This window comes from Myotis brandtii, unplaced genomic scaffold (genome assembly GCF_000412655.1).
Source record: "Myotis brandtii unplaced genomic scaffold, ASM41265v1 scaffold896, whole genome shotgun sequence".
Classification (NCBI taxonomy): domain Eukaryota; kingdom Metazoa; phylum Chordata; class Mammalia; order Chiroptera; family Vespertilionidae; genus Myotis; species Myotis brandtii.
The window spans coordinates 522,717-535,727 of NW_005371677.1; the positions used below are offsets into that span (position 1 = coordinate 522,717).

At 53.8% G+C, this 13,011-nt stretch overlaps 2 protein-coding genes across 3 annotated transcripts in view; one reads left to right on the forward strand and one right to left on the reverse strand.

The window, feature by feature from the left end:
- Positions 1–8,956, forward strand: part of LOC102256686 (chromosome unknown open reading frame, human C8orf76) — a 19,852-nt gene extending 10,896 nt beyond the window's left edge. Inside the window, exons 6-7 of the mRNA XM_014532470.1 lie at positions 634–887; positions 8,938–8,956. Coding sequence (XP_014387956.1) covers positions 634–831 — 198 coding nt within the window. The 3' untranslated portion in view covers positions 832–887; positions 8,938–8,956. The remainder of the gene's footprint in view (positions 1–633; positions 888–8,937) is intronic.
- The window catches only part of FAM83A (family with sequence similarity 83, member A), a 14,059-nt gene continuing 3,873 nt past the window's right edge, over positions 2,826–13,011 (reverse strand). The window contains exons 2-4 of one of the 2 annotated variants that reach the window (XM_005885187.2): positions 11,606–11,773; positions 8,369–8,493; positions 2,826–4,205 (exon numbers count right to left, since the gene is read on the reverse strand). In XM_005885187.2, the coding sequence (XP_005885249.1) occupies positions 3,674–4,205; positions 8,369–8,493; positions 11,606–11,773 (825 nt within the window). In that variant the 3' untranslated portion in view covers positions 2,826–3,673. The remainder of the gene's footprint in view (positions 4,206–8,368; positions 8,494–11,605; positions 11,774–13,011) is intronic. The other variant, XM_014532467.1, reaches the window with a different exon arrangement.

The following is a 13,011-nucleotide window of genomic DNA, read 5'->3' on the forward strand; positions in this document are numbered from 1 at the left end:
GCAAGAACATTTAATCTTCCTGGTGTTTTATCAAAGAGAAACTAATGCAGAATCTGAACCTGATTCTGACCAGTAGGGAGCAGTATTGTGCCTTCAGAGGGCCAGACGCTTCTTAAATCTCAGAGGTTGCTGTGGTACCATTTCTGGAAGGATTGAGTCTCTCTGGGTCAGGAAAGGGTGGGCCAAGCTACTTGCTTTGACTTCTTTGGAGAACTTCTAAGAGAAAGAATCTGTGTGGTCCCCCCAGCAGTTATATCTTGCCCAAGCCCTGCTCTTCAGTCATTGTACAAGGAGGGAGAGTCCCTCGCAGTTGCATTTGTGCCAAGAGAAGATGCTCTCAGCTATGAGGAGGTGACTCGGCTTCCTGTGTCTTGACCAGTTCCGCTGCCACATTAGCACTTCTGCGACTGGTTCACTCGGGAAGGATGAGACCGGAAACGGGGTGATATTTTACCCATGGGATCCTCAATTGCTGCTTCTGGCCAGACATCTTTTCGAAATGTTGGAACAGTTGGAATTGTCCCCGCACTGCAGAAGGAGTCCTGCTTGCATGAAATCCTTTACGCCACAGACTGGCGTGGTCCTGCGTGCCGCGGCTCGTGCCCCCTTTATTGGTTTCTTTCCCTCCTGCAGGTTATGGGAGAAGATATCGTTCCAGAAAAAATAAAAGACGAGGTTCACAGCGAGGTAAAGTGTGTGGGCCCTGCAGCCCTGGCCGCCTTGGTGATTGCATCTTCGGAAGAATTTGAAGACAAGTGGTTCCGAAAGATCAAAGACCACTTCTGCTCCTTTGAAAACCAGTTCCATACACAGATGCAAATCTCTGCTTAAAAACAAAACATCTGGCCCTAGCTGGTTTGGCTTAGTGGATCGAGCCTCAGCCTGCAGACTGGGTTCGATTCCAGTCAGGGGCACGTGCCTGGTTGCAGGCTTGATCCCCAGTGTGAGGCGTGCAGGAGGCAGCTGATCAGTAATTCTCTTTCATCATTGATATTTCTATCTCTTTCCCTCTCTCTCCTAAATCAATAAAAATATTTTTTAAAAAGACATCTGGCCCCGTGTTAACTGTCCTTTACTTCAGAGAGAATCCACTGCTAACCATGAAATAGAGTGAATCAAACATGATTATTTGCTTTATAAAAATGGCTTATCTCCCAGGTTCTTTCTATTGTGTTCCATTTCTTGGATTTTTGCCATTCACCTATCTTAGCCTCCTACCCCTTTAGAAGTTACCTTTTGGGAGAGTGTGTAAAAGAGGCTTTTAGATTTTATAGTCTTTTAATCTTTTTAAATATATTTTTATTAATTTAGAGAGGAAGGGAGAGGGAGAGAGAGATAGAAACATCAATGATGAGAATCATTGATCAGCTGCCTCCTGCACGCCCCACACTGGGGATCGAGCCTGCAACCTGGCCGTGTGCCCTGACCGGGAATTGAACCTTCTGGTTCATAGATCAATGCTCAACCACTGAGCCACACAGGCTGGGCTAGATTTTATAGTCTTTTAAAAACAGTAGCATAAGTATTCACTTTGTTTCGGTAAATTCATCAGGGATGACCAAGTTTGTTGAAGGGCATGTCAAGGTCAGTTTAATGGATGCTGCAGAAGAGTTTATTGTTGGTGGCCCAGCCAGCAGTGTAAGCTTCAGCCCACTTACATCACTTCTCTTGCCTCCCAGTCCCAAGTGGGTGACACATATGGGCCCGTGGAGCACTGTCTCACAGGGACATGGTCCTGTCCTTCCAGCCACAGAAGTTACAATCACACTCTAAACATCACCTTCAGCAGAGGGGCCATTACCTCACTCGACCTACCTGGGGTGGATGAGCTCCCTCAGAGAAGTGGAATTTAATAAACCGAAAGCTTCATCAAATATTGCCCCAGCTTTTAGTTTTCTCATTGACTGCACTTCTGTGATAGCCAGCAGGGGAGCAAGCTGGAGGCAGGGAGTGCGGGCAGGGGGTGGGGGTAGTAAAGGTGCTGGGGTGTCCGAACGTTAGCCCCCGCTGCAGGAGCAGTCAGGTAGCGTTCACTGCCCTGGGACGTCCAAGGCCCTGTTGTTAGGGTCCCTTGGAGCCTGCAAGATACCCTTGGCCTCTGGGCTCTTGCAATGCAGATAGAGATTTTTATTTTTTGATACAGATTTTTAAAAATGGTATCTGATGAGGACCAAATGAATACTGCAGGTAATTTCTAGGAGAGCGGCTTGGGGGCAGGGTGGCTCATTAGCAGTCAACACTTCCTTCGTCAGTCCTCCAGGTGGGTAATGTGATCCCTAATCCCTGGCGTGGGGTATGTGTTTGGCCATAAATGAAGCTCCCCATCCCCCTGGCCCCCACACAGGACGATCACAGATTTCTTTCCTCGTGCTGCATGGTGCGGGTTCGCGTGGGTGTCACCTGCAGCTGACGGGAATTCTCCAGGCACATGTGAGTCTGGGTCTCCGCCTGTGGCTGTGCCTGGAACTCGGTGGGCAGCCCATTGCTGTTGTTTAATTTCACTCGCAGTAGAGACGGTGGGTGTCTCAGGATGGCCCCCAGCGAGCAGGCTGCCAGGGCAGGTGCAGCGGTGACTCTAGCCCGAGCGGAACTACAGGTGTGGGAGGACTGGGAACTTGGAAAAGGACGTGCTCTGGCCTTCAGCCACCTCCTCGCCTGGTGTGTAAAACCCTCCTGGTCTCCTAGTGGAAATACCGACTGGACGAGAGCCCAAGGCTGGGGACCCTTGGGAATCCAGTCCCACCAGGGAATGCCCAGCCTTGACTCCCAAGGCTGTATCTGTCAGGCGAAGCTGGGTCATGGTGCAGTAACAACCCCAGTCTCAGTGGCTTGAACTACAAAGGTTTATTTCTTGCTCATATTGCTTACCCACTGCCGGTGAGTGGGGAGGAGTGGGGGGGCTGCTCACCACAGTCTCTTAGGAACCTGGCCCCCTGGAGGAGCCTCCACCTTGAGGCCAACTGCACCTGCTCTGGACGCTCTGGGAGCGTCAGCCTGGAAGTGACGCAGCACGGAGCTGCCAAGCTGCCTTGCCCACCGCGATCCCCGGGACGCCCGGCCTGCCCCATCTCTGCCGCTACAGTCTCCACCGGCCCCACACGGCTTACAGCGGCAGTTGTGGGGCCTCATCCCTACGTTATCGGGGCCAGGGATACCCCGTCTTCCGCCTTCCAGGGAGCAGGAGTTGTCCCCCCTCCCAGAAACACCCAGAATGTTCCCAGGCGTTCTCCTGGATCTCTCTCCGGAATCTCTGGGGAGAGGACTGTTCCTGTGAACTGGGAAACGGAGCACCTTGGCCACACCCACCCTCTGCGGCTCGGTACCCGTTTACCCATCTATGAAACGTGGCTGCATCTGCCCTTCTCGCATCCCAGCGAGTCCAAGAACGGTCATGTGGAAGCACTGGCTGCTCTTTGGAAGAAAGGGCCCTACTTTGACTATCTTGTCCTCTAGTTCCCCACCCCGTTACCCTGGAACCTTCTGGAATGTGCTGCATAGCCCAAACTAGAGAGGGGAACCCAGGGACTGGTGGGGTTGGCAAGTGAACGCTCTCAGGCCTGAGAACATTCGAACAGGCACCAGTGTTGTCCAGGTGCCTTTAGTTCTACGGGAAGCAAAGCTGCCCGTCGTTGAGGCGGGTCCCCAGGGGGCCTGGGGGGGGAGCGGGGGGGCTTCAGAAACGAGGGGAGGCCTGTAGGAATGGCCTCCAGACATGGGGCGCCCTGGGCAGCAGGCCCAGCTGCTCCAGCTGCAGCCGCGGGGGCCTGCAGGCGCTGAGTTTGCTGTACAGAGCGAGCGGGCTGTGGGGCCTCAGGCAGAAGTGGGCCTGTGGGGCCAGGGCCCCCCAAAGGCCCTGGTAGAGCTGAAACCTGGGGGGCGGAGGCGGGTTGGGGGCGGGCAGGCTGCTGGGCCCTGAGGACACGGACAGACTCCGATTCTGGGGGTTGCTCCCCGTCGAGGGGCTGCTGAAGGGGTTGGAGGACAGGCGGCCACTGGCAGAGCAGCTGCTGCCGCTGAGGCGGCCGGGCGGGGGGCTGCGTCCCGCTCTGGGCGGCAGGGGCGCCACCAGCCTGGGGCACTTCAGGCCCATCACGGGCTGGGAGGCGGCGTAGAGGTGGCGGAACTCCTGGTCAAACAGCGCCACGGCCTGGCCCGTGAACTTGGAGAGGATGTTCCGGTGGACGTGTCCGCAGAGCCAGGTGAAGCTGTGGGGAGGAGAGAGGGGGAGGGTGGGAATGGGGCCACGCGGGGCCACCAGGACCTTCCTCCGGGGGCTGTGGGGGCAACAGCAGGACTGGAAGGAGGGGATCCCGCCCTCTGCCCCCTGTGGTGCCTCATGTCACCCTGCGGAAGCCCTGGAGGGACAGTGGTGCCCCCTTTCACAAAAGGCAAAACTGGAGCTCCCCGTCCAGCCAATGTCGAATGTGGGCTGGCTAGTGAGGAAGTTGCCAGAGTGAGTCAGGGTTCCTCCTGCTGCTCAGATTATGGCCCCTTAGCCGATCCCCGGATCCCCGCGGAGGGGGTGCGGGGCTGAGAAGGCAGATCCTCGGAAGGCAGCGGCTGTATGATCATGACAATCTAGAGCAGTGGTTCTCAACCTTGGCTGCACATTAGAATCACCTGGGAATCTTTTTAAAATCCTGATTTCTGGGCCTCATCCTCCGGAAATTCTGTTTCTTTGTTAGAAATCAGGATTTTAAAAAGATTCCCAGGTGATTCTAATGTGCAGCCACGGTTGAGAACCACTGATCTAGAGGGCGTTAGCCCATTTTCAGGCACGTGGACCCAGAGGGGCGGGAGGGGAGGGGGAACCCTGGGCCCCTTGGCAGATGGAAAGGGGAACCCAGGGCGAGCCCGCAGGAACCGGGCGTCCGGGGGGGTTTGCTTGGACGCCCAGGACAGGACACCCTCAAGCAGAGGTCTTGGCCCTCCGTCCGTTACAGGTTTTAGGAGAAAACAAAATGCTCAAGGCGTTTAGGTATGACTTTCTATCTAGAGGGTGTTGGCCCATTTTCAGGCACGTGGACCCAGAGGGGCAGGAGGGGAGGGGGAACCCTGGGCCCCTTGGCAAATGGAAAGGGGAACCCAGGGCGAGCCCACAGGAACCGGGCGTCCGGGGGGTTTGCTCGGACGCCCAGGACAGGACACCCTCAAGCAGAGGTCTTGGCCCTCCGTCCGTTACAGGTTTTAGGAGAAAACAAAATGCTCAAGGCGTTTAGGTATGACTTTCTATAATTCCCTGATTTAACCAAATTCCTTTCTATTTTAAAAAATATCTTTTTTATAGATTTCAGAGAGGAAGGGAGAGGGAGAGATAGAAACATCAATGATGAGAGAGAACCATCCCGCACGCCCCGCACTGGGGATGGAGCCCACAACCTGGGCATGAACTCTGACCGGGAATCGGACAGTGACCTCCTGGCTCATAGGTCGATGTTCAACCGCTGAGCCACATAGGCCGGGCGAAATTCCTTTCTATTTTTGATGAAAACCCCCCTCATCACATCCTCCCCCCTATATCCCCCCCCAAAAAAAACCCCTTGAAAATGGTGACAACACAGACGACCCACCAAGAGCATCAGGTCAGAGATCCCTGCGTCCCTAATCATGTGAACGGGGTGTGGACGCGCTGGGGGCTGGGTGGTCAGAGGGCAGGGCACCCTGAGGGACCGTGCCCACCAGGGGCCTCAGCCTCCAGCCCCCAGCCCGTGGCCTTGCCAACAGAAGGCAGGGCGGGCCCACAGAGGCTGGGCAATCCTGGGAGGAACAATGAGGCTTTGTTTTAGCCTCACCTCCGCCCAGGAGCCGCCCACTCAGCCCCAGATTGATGAGCAGCTGAGGCTGAGCCGAGGGCCAGCCAGGTGACAGGGGAGGTGCAAAGGCAGGCACAGTGGGGCTCCTGGCTACACTAAGAACTCTAACGCCCTGTGTTTGGAATCAGGCTGGATGAGGTCAACAACTACATGCTTTGCTCAGTAAAACACGTCCAAAGGTGCCCTGGCAACTGACCAGGTCCCCACGCACCCAGAGGCCCCGCGCTGCCCCCCTAGGCCTTTGTGCTGGTCCCCCACCCCTCGGCCATAGAGGCAGAAAGAGCTCTTCATGACAACAACTACATGCTTTGCTCAGTAAAACACGTCCAAAGGTGCCCTGGCAACTGACCAGGTCCCACGCACCCAGAGGCCCCGCGCTGCCCCCCTAGGCCTTTGTGCTGGTCCCCCACCCCTCGGCCATAGAGGCAGACAGAGCTCTTCAGTTCGGAAGAACTAATACAACCAGAGAGAAGGGCCAGACTACTGGAGCCCAGGGACAGCCAGGCTGAAACATAGGGTGAAGGCTTTCCTGTTTGTGTTCATTGGCTACAGCTCTAAGGTCCCAGGGGACAGGATCCTGATAGCTAACAGATGACCCTTGAACATTGCCCTGCCCTCTCTCCAGGAGCCGATTCTCCAGTTCTCAGGGATGGCCCTGCATCTTGAAGCCCACTGCCCCTCCTCCTGGCACCACCTGGGTCAGGATGGCACGCCCAGCTGGGCCTCGGTGGGCACCGAGAGCTGGAGATGCTAGTCAAGGACACGGGGGACTGGGGGCCAATCACCTGCCCCCTCTGCTCCTTAGGGCCCCATCTGCCAATGAGAAGAGTGTTGCCTCCCTCAGGGGCGTGAGGAGGATTAAATCCTTTCTGTACCCTTACAGGTCTGATCTCTGATCGCACCTGCCCAGGGCCTGGCACAAAGCTGCCAGGGTTAACTGCTTCCTGCCGGCCCCAAGGGCAGGGCCACCCCGAGAGGAGCTCTGTAAGGACAATGAAGTGAGAACTAAGAGGCTAGTTCTGCTGCTGAAAGTAAGGTTCCCCCTCTTGGTTTTCTCTCCCAGAATTCCTTCCTCTGTCCTTTGTAACTGTCTGGAAATCTTTTTAATGATTGAATAAGCCTCTTGTCAGTCTCATGGCTGGTTGCTAGGGGCTGAGAGGAGGCATGGGAGCGCCTGCCTAATGGTGAAGGGGTGTGGACATACCATCTCAAAGTAGACGTCACTCTGACATAAGAAACAGCTTGCGCTGAGGGAACCTGAGAAACAGAGCTGGGAACCGAACTTAAACTGTCTGACTCCCAGGCTGGGCCGCTGCCGCTTCTAGTCCTTGGTGCCAGCCGTAGGTCCCGGGGGATTTGGAGATGCTCCGGCACGAGGGGAGAAGGGGCCGGAAGCTGGTGGTTGGGGCCACAGAGGGTGGCGCTTGTCGTTTATTGAGGACACTGTGACGTTCAGCGAGCCCTGGCAATTCTGAGTGAGAAGGGGGCTGTCTTGGTGCCCTCCAGTCTTCTCTGGACCATGTCCCCTCCCCAGCCAACGTGACATCCTCCAGGGGCCTGGCGGCCCTCAGGACCAGCCTCCTCTCAGTCCTCACCCTTTCAAATCCTGCCTATTCCATGTCCCCCTCCCCCGGGGCCTTGCGAGGGTACTGGCAGGCTAATAGCAATCATTTATTGAGCACCTACTATGTGCTAGGAGCTATGCCACATGTTTTGCAAACTTTATCTGCAAGGAAAGATATTGTTATCCCTCATTTTACAGATGAGGAAAGCAATGCTAAAAAGAATCAAATCGTATACTCTAAATGGGTGAATTATATAGCATATTAATTATATATCAATAAAATGTTTAATATATATATATATATTATTGATTTCAGAGAGGAAGGGAGAGGAAGAGATAGAAACATCAATGATGAGAATCATTGATTGGCTGCCTCCTGCATGCCCCCTACTGGGGGTTGGCCCACAACCGGGGCATGTGCCCTTGACCGGAATTGAACCTGAGACCTTTCAGTCTGCAGGCTGATGCTCTATCCACTGAGCAACTGGCTAGGGCCTCAGTAAATTTTTTAAAAATATATTTCTTTACTGGGGATCGAGCCCGCAACCCAGGCATGTGCCCTTGGCCAGAATTGAACCTGGGACCCTTCAGTCCGCAGGCTGACGCTTTATCCCCTGAGCCAAGCTGGCTAAAGCAGTAAATTTTTTATAAAATTAAAAAAAAATTGAAAATGGGAACACACACGCTAAAACAAATTGCATGGCTTTATAATCATATCTGAGACAGCTGAGGAGGCAATAAAAGGATTCTATATCCTGTTGCAATATCAAGGGAAACTGAGGCACCAGAAAGTGACTCTCTCTACCCTGAAGTCCTCCCAGGAAGGCCCATTTCCTCCCCCCCCCCCCCCCCCCCCCCCCTTGTTTGTTCAGGCCTGTCCTCCCTCCTGGGAGCTGCTGATGGGGGGCAGGGGTGTGCCGAGCGCCTGAGGCGGGTGGGCACCATGCTCAGCCTTGGCCTCCACGAAGCTTTAACAGGACCCAGCGCTCACCTGTACGATCCAGAAAGGACGTATCTCCAGTCCGAGATGATGAACTTCTCCTGGACTTGGCCGGCGAACTTCCTGCCTGATTTGGCGCAGTACACCTCTGCTTCCACACTCCGGATGGAAATGTTCTGTTGGAAGGGAGGTCGAGGTGTCGCTGGCCAATCACGTATTTATAGATACACGTCTGCCCAGGACAAAGTCTGGAAGGATGCTCACCAACACGGAAGCAGGGTTATGTCTAGCTGGTGGGATTATGGGCCATTTTTATTTTATCCTTGGCTGAATTCTCTAAATGGCCTTCATTGTCCTGACAATACTCAAAGTAACAGAAGAAAAAAAAGGGAGGGGGGATGGTAGAAAGCAGAAAATAGAAGCCGAGGGTCGGTGCTCCCATGGACCACGGAGGTCTGGCAGGGGCAGGCTTGCCTTGCGAGTGACTTTAGTGACATGAGTGCCTGACCCCAAGCTGGTCAGTGCGAAGGCTCAGTGCAGCCAGAGGAGGCAGCTGTGTGGAGACCTCACTGGACCCTCCATTGTGTTGCCCTAGCCTAGCTGGTTTGGCTCGGCCTGCGGACTGAAGGGTCCCGGGTTCGATTCCAGTCAAGGGCACATGCCCAGGTTGTGGCCTTAATCCCTGGTAGGGGGTGTGCAGGAGGCAGCCAATCAATGATTCTCTCTCTTCATTGATGTTTCTATCTCCCTCTCCCTTCCTCTCTGAAATCAGTACAAATATATTTTTAAAAAATTAAAAAATTTTTAAAAAATAAATAAAAAGAAGTTTAAAAAGGTGTGTCCATGCCCAAATCCTGGTCCTGTTTGTCCCCTTCCTCCCCAGTAGCGCCTGCTGCCAGCGGGCATGGCAGCCTGGGAAGTGAAGGCAGCTCGAAAGGCGAAAGGTGGAGCACTGCTCAGCCCAGGCGCACGCCTGCTGTGCTGGGCGGGCTCTGGGAGGGGACGCCCAATGCCTCCTGCAGCTCCTCCGGCCTCCTCTAAGCTCTGAGGTTGCGGGAGGAGGGCCACCTCCCACTGTCCCTTGGTGGGCAGAGAGCTGTGAGTGTGGCCTGTGTGAGCCATGAAGACAAGGCCTGTGCTGACTCTCCTGTTTCTATGGCCTCATGCTGAGCAGGTGGAATCCAGGTAAGATCAAGCAGACCCAGCCATCAGAGGCCCGGGGCCTGTGACACCAGGGGTGCCTGAACTCAGCTGCCTGCTGGTCAGCGTGGAGGGGACAGGAGGAGGACAGGCCTCCAGGAGGCGGCCCTGCCTGAGCTACAGGGGAGTCACCAAGGGAGCGCCATCAGCTGTTGAGCTGGGCCTGCTGCAGAGCTACGAGTGCGTGGACATTTGACCTTGAATTAGCTGCCCAGAGTCAACACTGAGGGCACCTTATCTCGGTTTCTTTGCTCATTGCCAGAAGAAGGAGGTGGGGAGGTTGGTTAAGCCCCAGGGGATGAGCTTCCTGTTGGGGCTACAGGGTGCTGTCCTCCCTCCTGACGGGAGTCACACAGGTGCCGAGGTTGCCCTGACCGTGAAGCGGTGGAGCACCCACGGGCTCCCTCAGCTGAACGCAGTGAAGGCAGAGGCGCCAGAGACTGATGCTCAGCAGCTGCCCCGCCTTCCTGCCCCGGGCAGCTCGGGGAGGTCAAAGGGCTATGAGTGGGCCCGGCTGGCGTGGCTCAGTTGTTGAGCATCTACCCATGAACCAGGAGGTCACTGTTCGATTCCCATTTAGGGCACATGCCCGGGTTGTGGGCTCCATCCCCAGTGTGGGGCGTGCAGGAGGCAGCTGATCAATGATTCTCTCTCAGCATTGATATTTCTATCTCCCTCTCCCTCTCCCTTCCTCTCTGAAATCAATAAAAATGTATTTTTTAAAGAAAGGCTATGAGTGGAAGTGAAAATCTCTTCCAAGTTCATCCCGTGGGACCCCCTACCCCCTTTCTCCGGCCACTGCAATCCTGAAGGCCACATCTACCTCATGAAGCTACAAGATGAGGGAGGGCTGTCTGACCTTCACTTTGAGCAAGAAATAAACCTTACTGTGTGAGGCCACGTGCCCTGGCCTGCCTTGTTCCAATCCAAGGCGCCTTTGAGACTCCCCTTGGGGCCCTACCTTGAGGTGCCGGTCAGAGACCTGCACTTTGTCACACATCTCCTGGAAGAGCGGCACGCCTCCCTGGTCCAGGAGCACGCAGACCAGCACCCCGCGCTTGTTGGCCGCCTCCAGGATGTCACAGAAGATCTCCACGTCCGTGAACACGTCCATCAGGATGGCCAGGACCTGGGCCAGGCGAGGGGGCAAATACCAGAAGGGTCAGATCCAGTGCTAACTGGTTTCAGCGGAACCTAGTCCCGTGGGCCTGGGAGAGCTGGTCCCACGGCGCTGTCAGAGGGAAGGGAGGTGCTCACAAGCCCCTGAGATTTCCTGAGCGAGCTCTTCGTCCAGGTGAGGACACAGCGAGATGCTGTCTGTGAACCAGGATGTGGGCTCTCACCAGACACTGCCTTGGTTTTGGACTTCCAGCCTCCAGAACTTCTAGCTGGTTTGGCTCAGTGGATAGAGCATTGGCCTGCGGCCTGAAAGGTCTGGGGTTCGATTCCGGTCAAGGGTACATACCTCGGTTGCAGGCTCGATCCCCCACCCTAGTCAGGGCTTGTGTGGGAGGCAACCAGTCAATGTGTCTCTCTCACATTGATGTTTTTCTCTTTTTGTCTCTCCCCCTCCCTTCCACTCTCTAAAAATCAATGGAAAAATATCCTTGGGTGAAGATTTAAAAAAAAAATTGAGGATTCCAAAGAGCTTTGGTTTATGTGAATTATAGCTATTGATATTTATCATGTTAGAAACTAAATGTGAGGACATTTAAAGCTTTTATTTATTAGTTACTCTAAAATAACTAATATTAGTTACTGAAAACAATATTAAACCCAGTACGTTAATATAAATAACCATTTTAATAAAAAATCTCCCTTCCTTGAAATCAATAAAAATGTATTTTTTAAAGAAAGGCTATGAGTGGAAGTGAAAATCTCTTCCAAGTTCATCCCGTGGGACCCCCTACCCCCTTTCTCCGGCCACTGCAATCCTCAAAAAACATCTACCTTATGGAGCTACAAGATGAGGGAGGGCTGTCTGACCTTCACTTTGAGCAAGAAATAAACCTTACTGTGTGAGGCCACGTGCCCTGGCCTGCCTTGTTCCAATCCAAGGCGCCTTTGAGACTCCCCTTGGGGCCCTACCTTGAGGTGCCGGTCAGAGACCTGCACTTTGTCACACATCTCCTGGAAGAGCGGCACGCCTCCCTGGTCCAGGAGCACGCAGACCAGCACCCCGCGCTTGTTGGCCGCCTCCAGGATGTCACAGAAGATCTCCACGTCCGTGAACACGTCCATCAGGATGGCCAGGACCTGGGCCAGGCGAGGGGGCAAATACCAGAAGGGTCAGATCCAGTGCTAACTGGTTTCAGCGGAACCTAGTCCCGTGGGCCTGGGAGAGCTGGTCCCACGGCGCTGTCAGAGGGAAGGGAGGTGCTCACAAGCCCTTGAGATTTCCTGAGCGAGCTCTTCGTCCAGGTGAGGACACAGCGAGATGCTGTCTGTGAACCAGGATGTGGGCTCTCACCAGACACTGCCTTGGTTTTGGACTTCCAGCCTCCAGAACTTCTAGCCGGTTTGGCTCAGTGGATAGAGCATTGGCCTGCGGCCTGAAAGGTCTGGGGTTCGATTCCGGTCAAGGGTACATACCTCGGTTGCAGGCTCGATCCCCCACCCTAGTCAGGGCTTGTGTGGGAGGCAACCAGTCAATGTGTCTCTCTCACATTGATGTTTTTCTCTTTTTGTCTCTCCCCCTCCCTTCCACTCTCTAAAAATCAATGGAAAAATATCCTTGGGTGAAGATTTAAAAAAAAAATTGAGGATTCCAAAGAGCTTTGGTTTATGTGAATTATAGCTATTGATATTTATCATGTTAGAAACTAAATGTGAGGACATTTAAAGCTTTTATTTATTAGTTACTCTAAAATAACTAATATTAGTTACTGAAAACAATATTAAACCCAGTACGTTAATATAAATAACCATTTTAATAAAAAATAACTATATCTTCCAAAACAACAACAGAATGTAGTGAGCGGAGTGTTGTCAATCTCTGTGGCGTCTGGCTGCACAGGAGACAGCTGGCCTTGCGTGTCTGCTTCCGCAGCAATCTGTTGTGGTGTGTTGTTTGGGTGGAAGTATGTGAAGAGAAACTGCCTCACACAGATAAGTGGCTAAAAAGGGAAGGGCCGCACAGACCCGCTTGGAAGGGTCCTTGGCCACACTGGGAGGATGTATTGATCACGGTTTGTGGTTTTTGTGTGTTATGATGCGTTGATATCCCAGAGCTGCTGATTCCAAGAGATAGCAAACACCTGGCCTGTGAGCATGTCTTTGATGTGCAAACAACGCTATCCAGAGCCGACACCCAACCACCCTCTTCTTCTTTTTAAAAAAAATATATTTTATTGATTTCTTACAAAAAGGGAGGGAGAGGGATAGAGAACTAGAAACATCAATGAGAGAGAAACATCGATCAGCTGCCTCCTGCATACCCCCCACTGGGGATGTGCCCGCAACCAAGGTACATGCCCTTGACTGGAATCGAACCT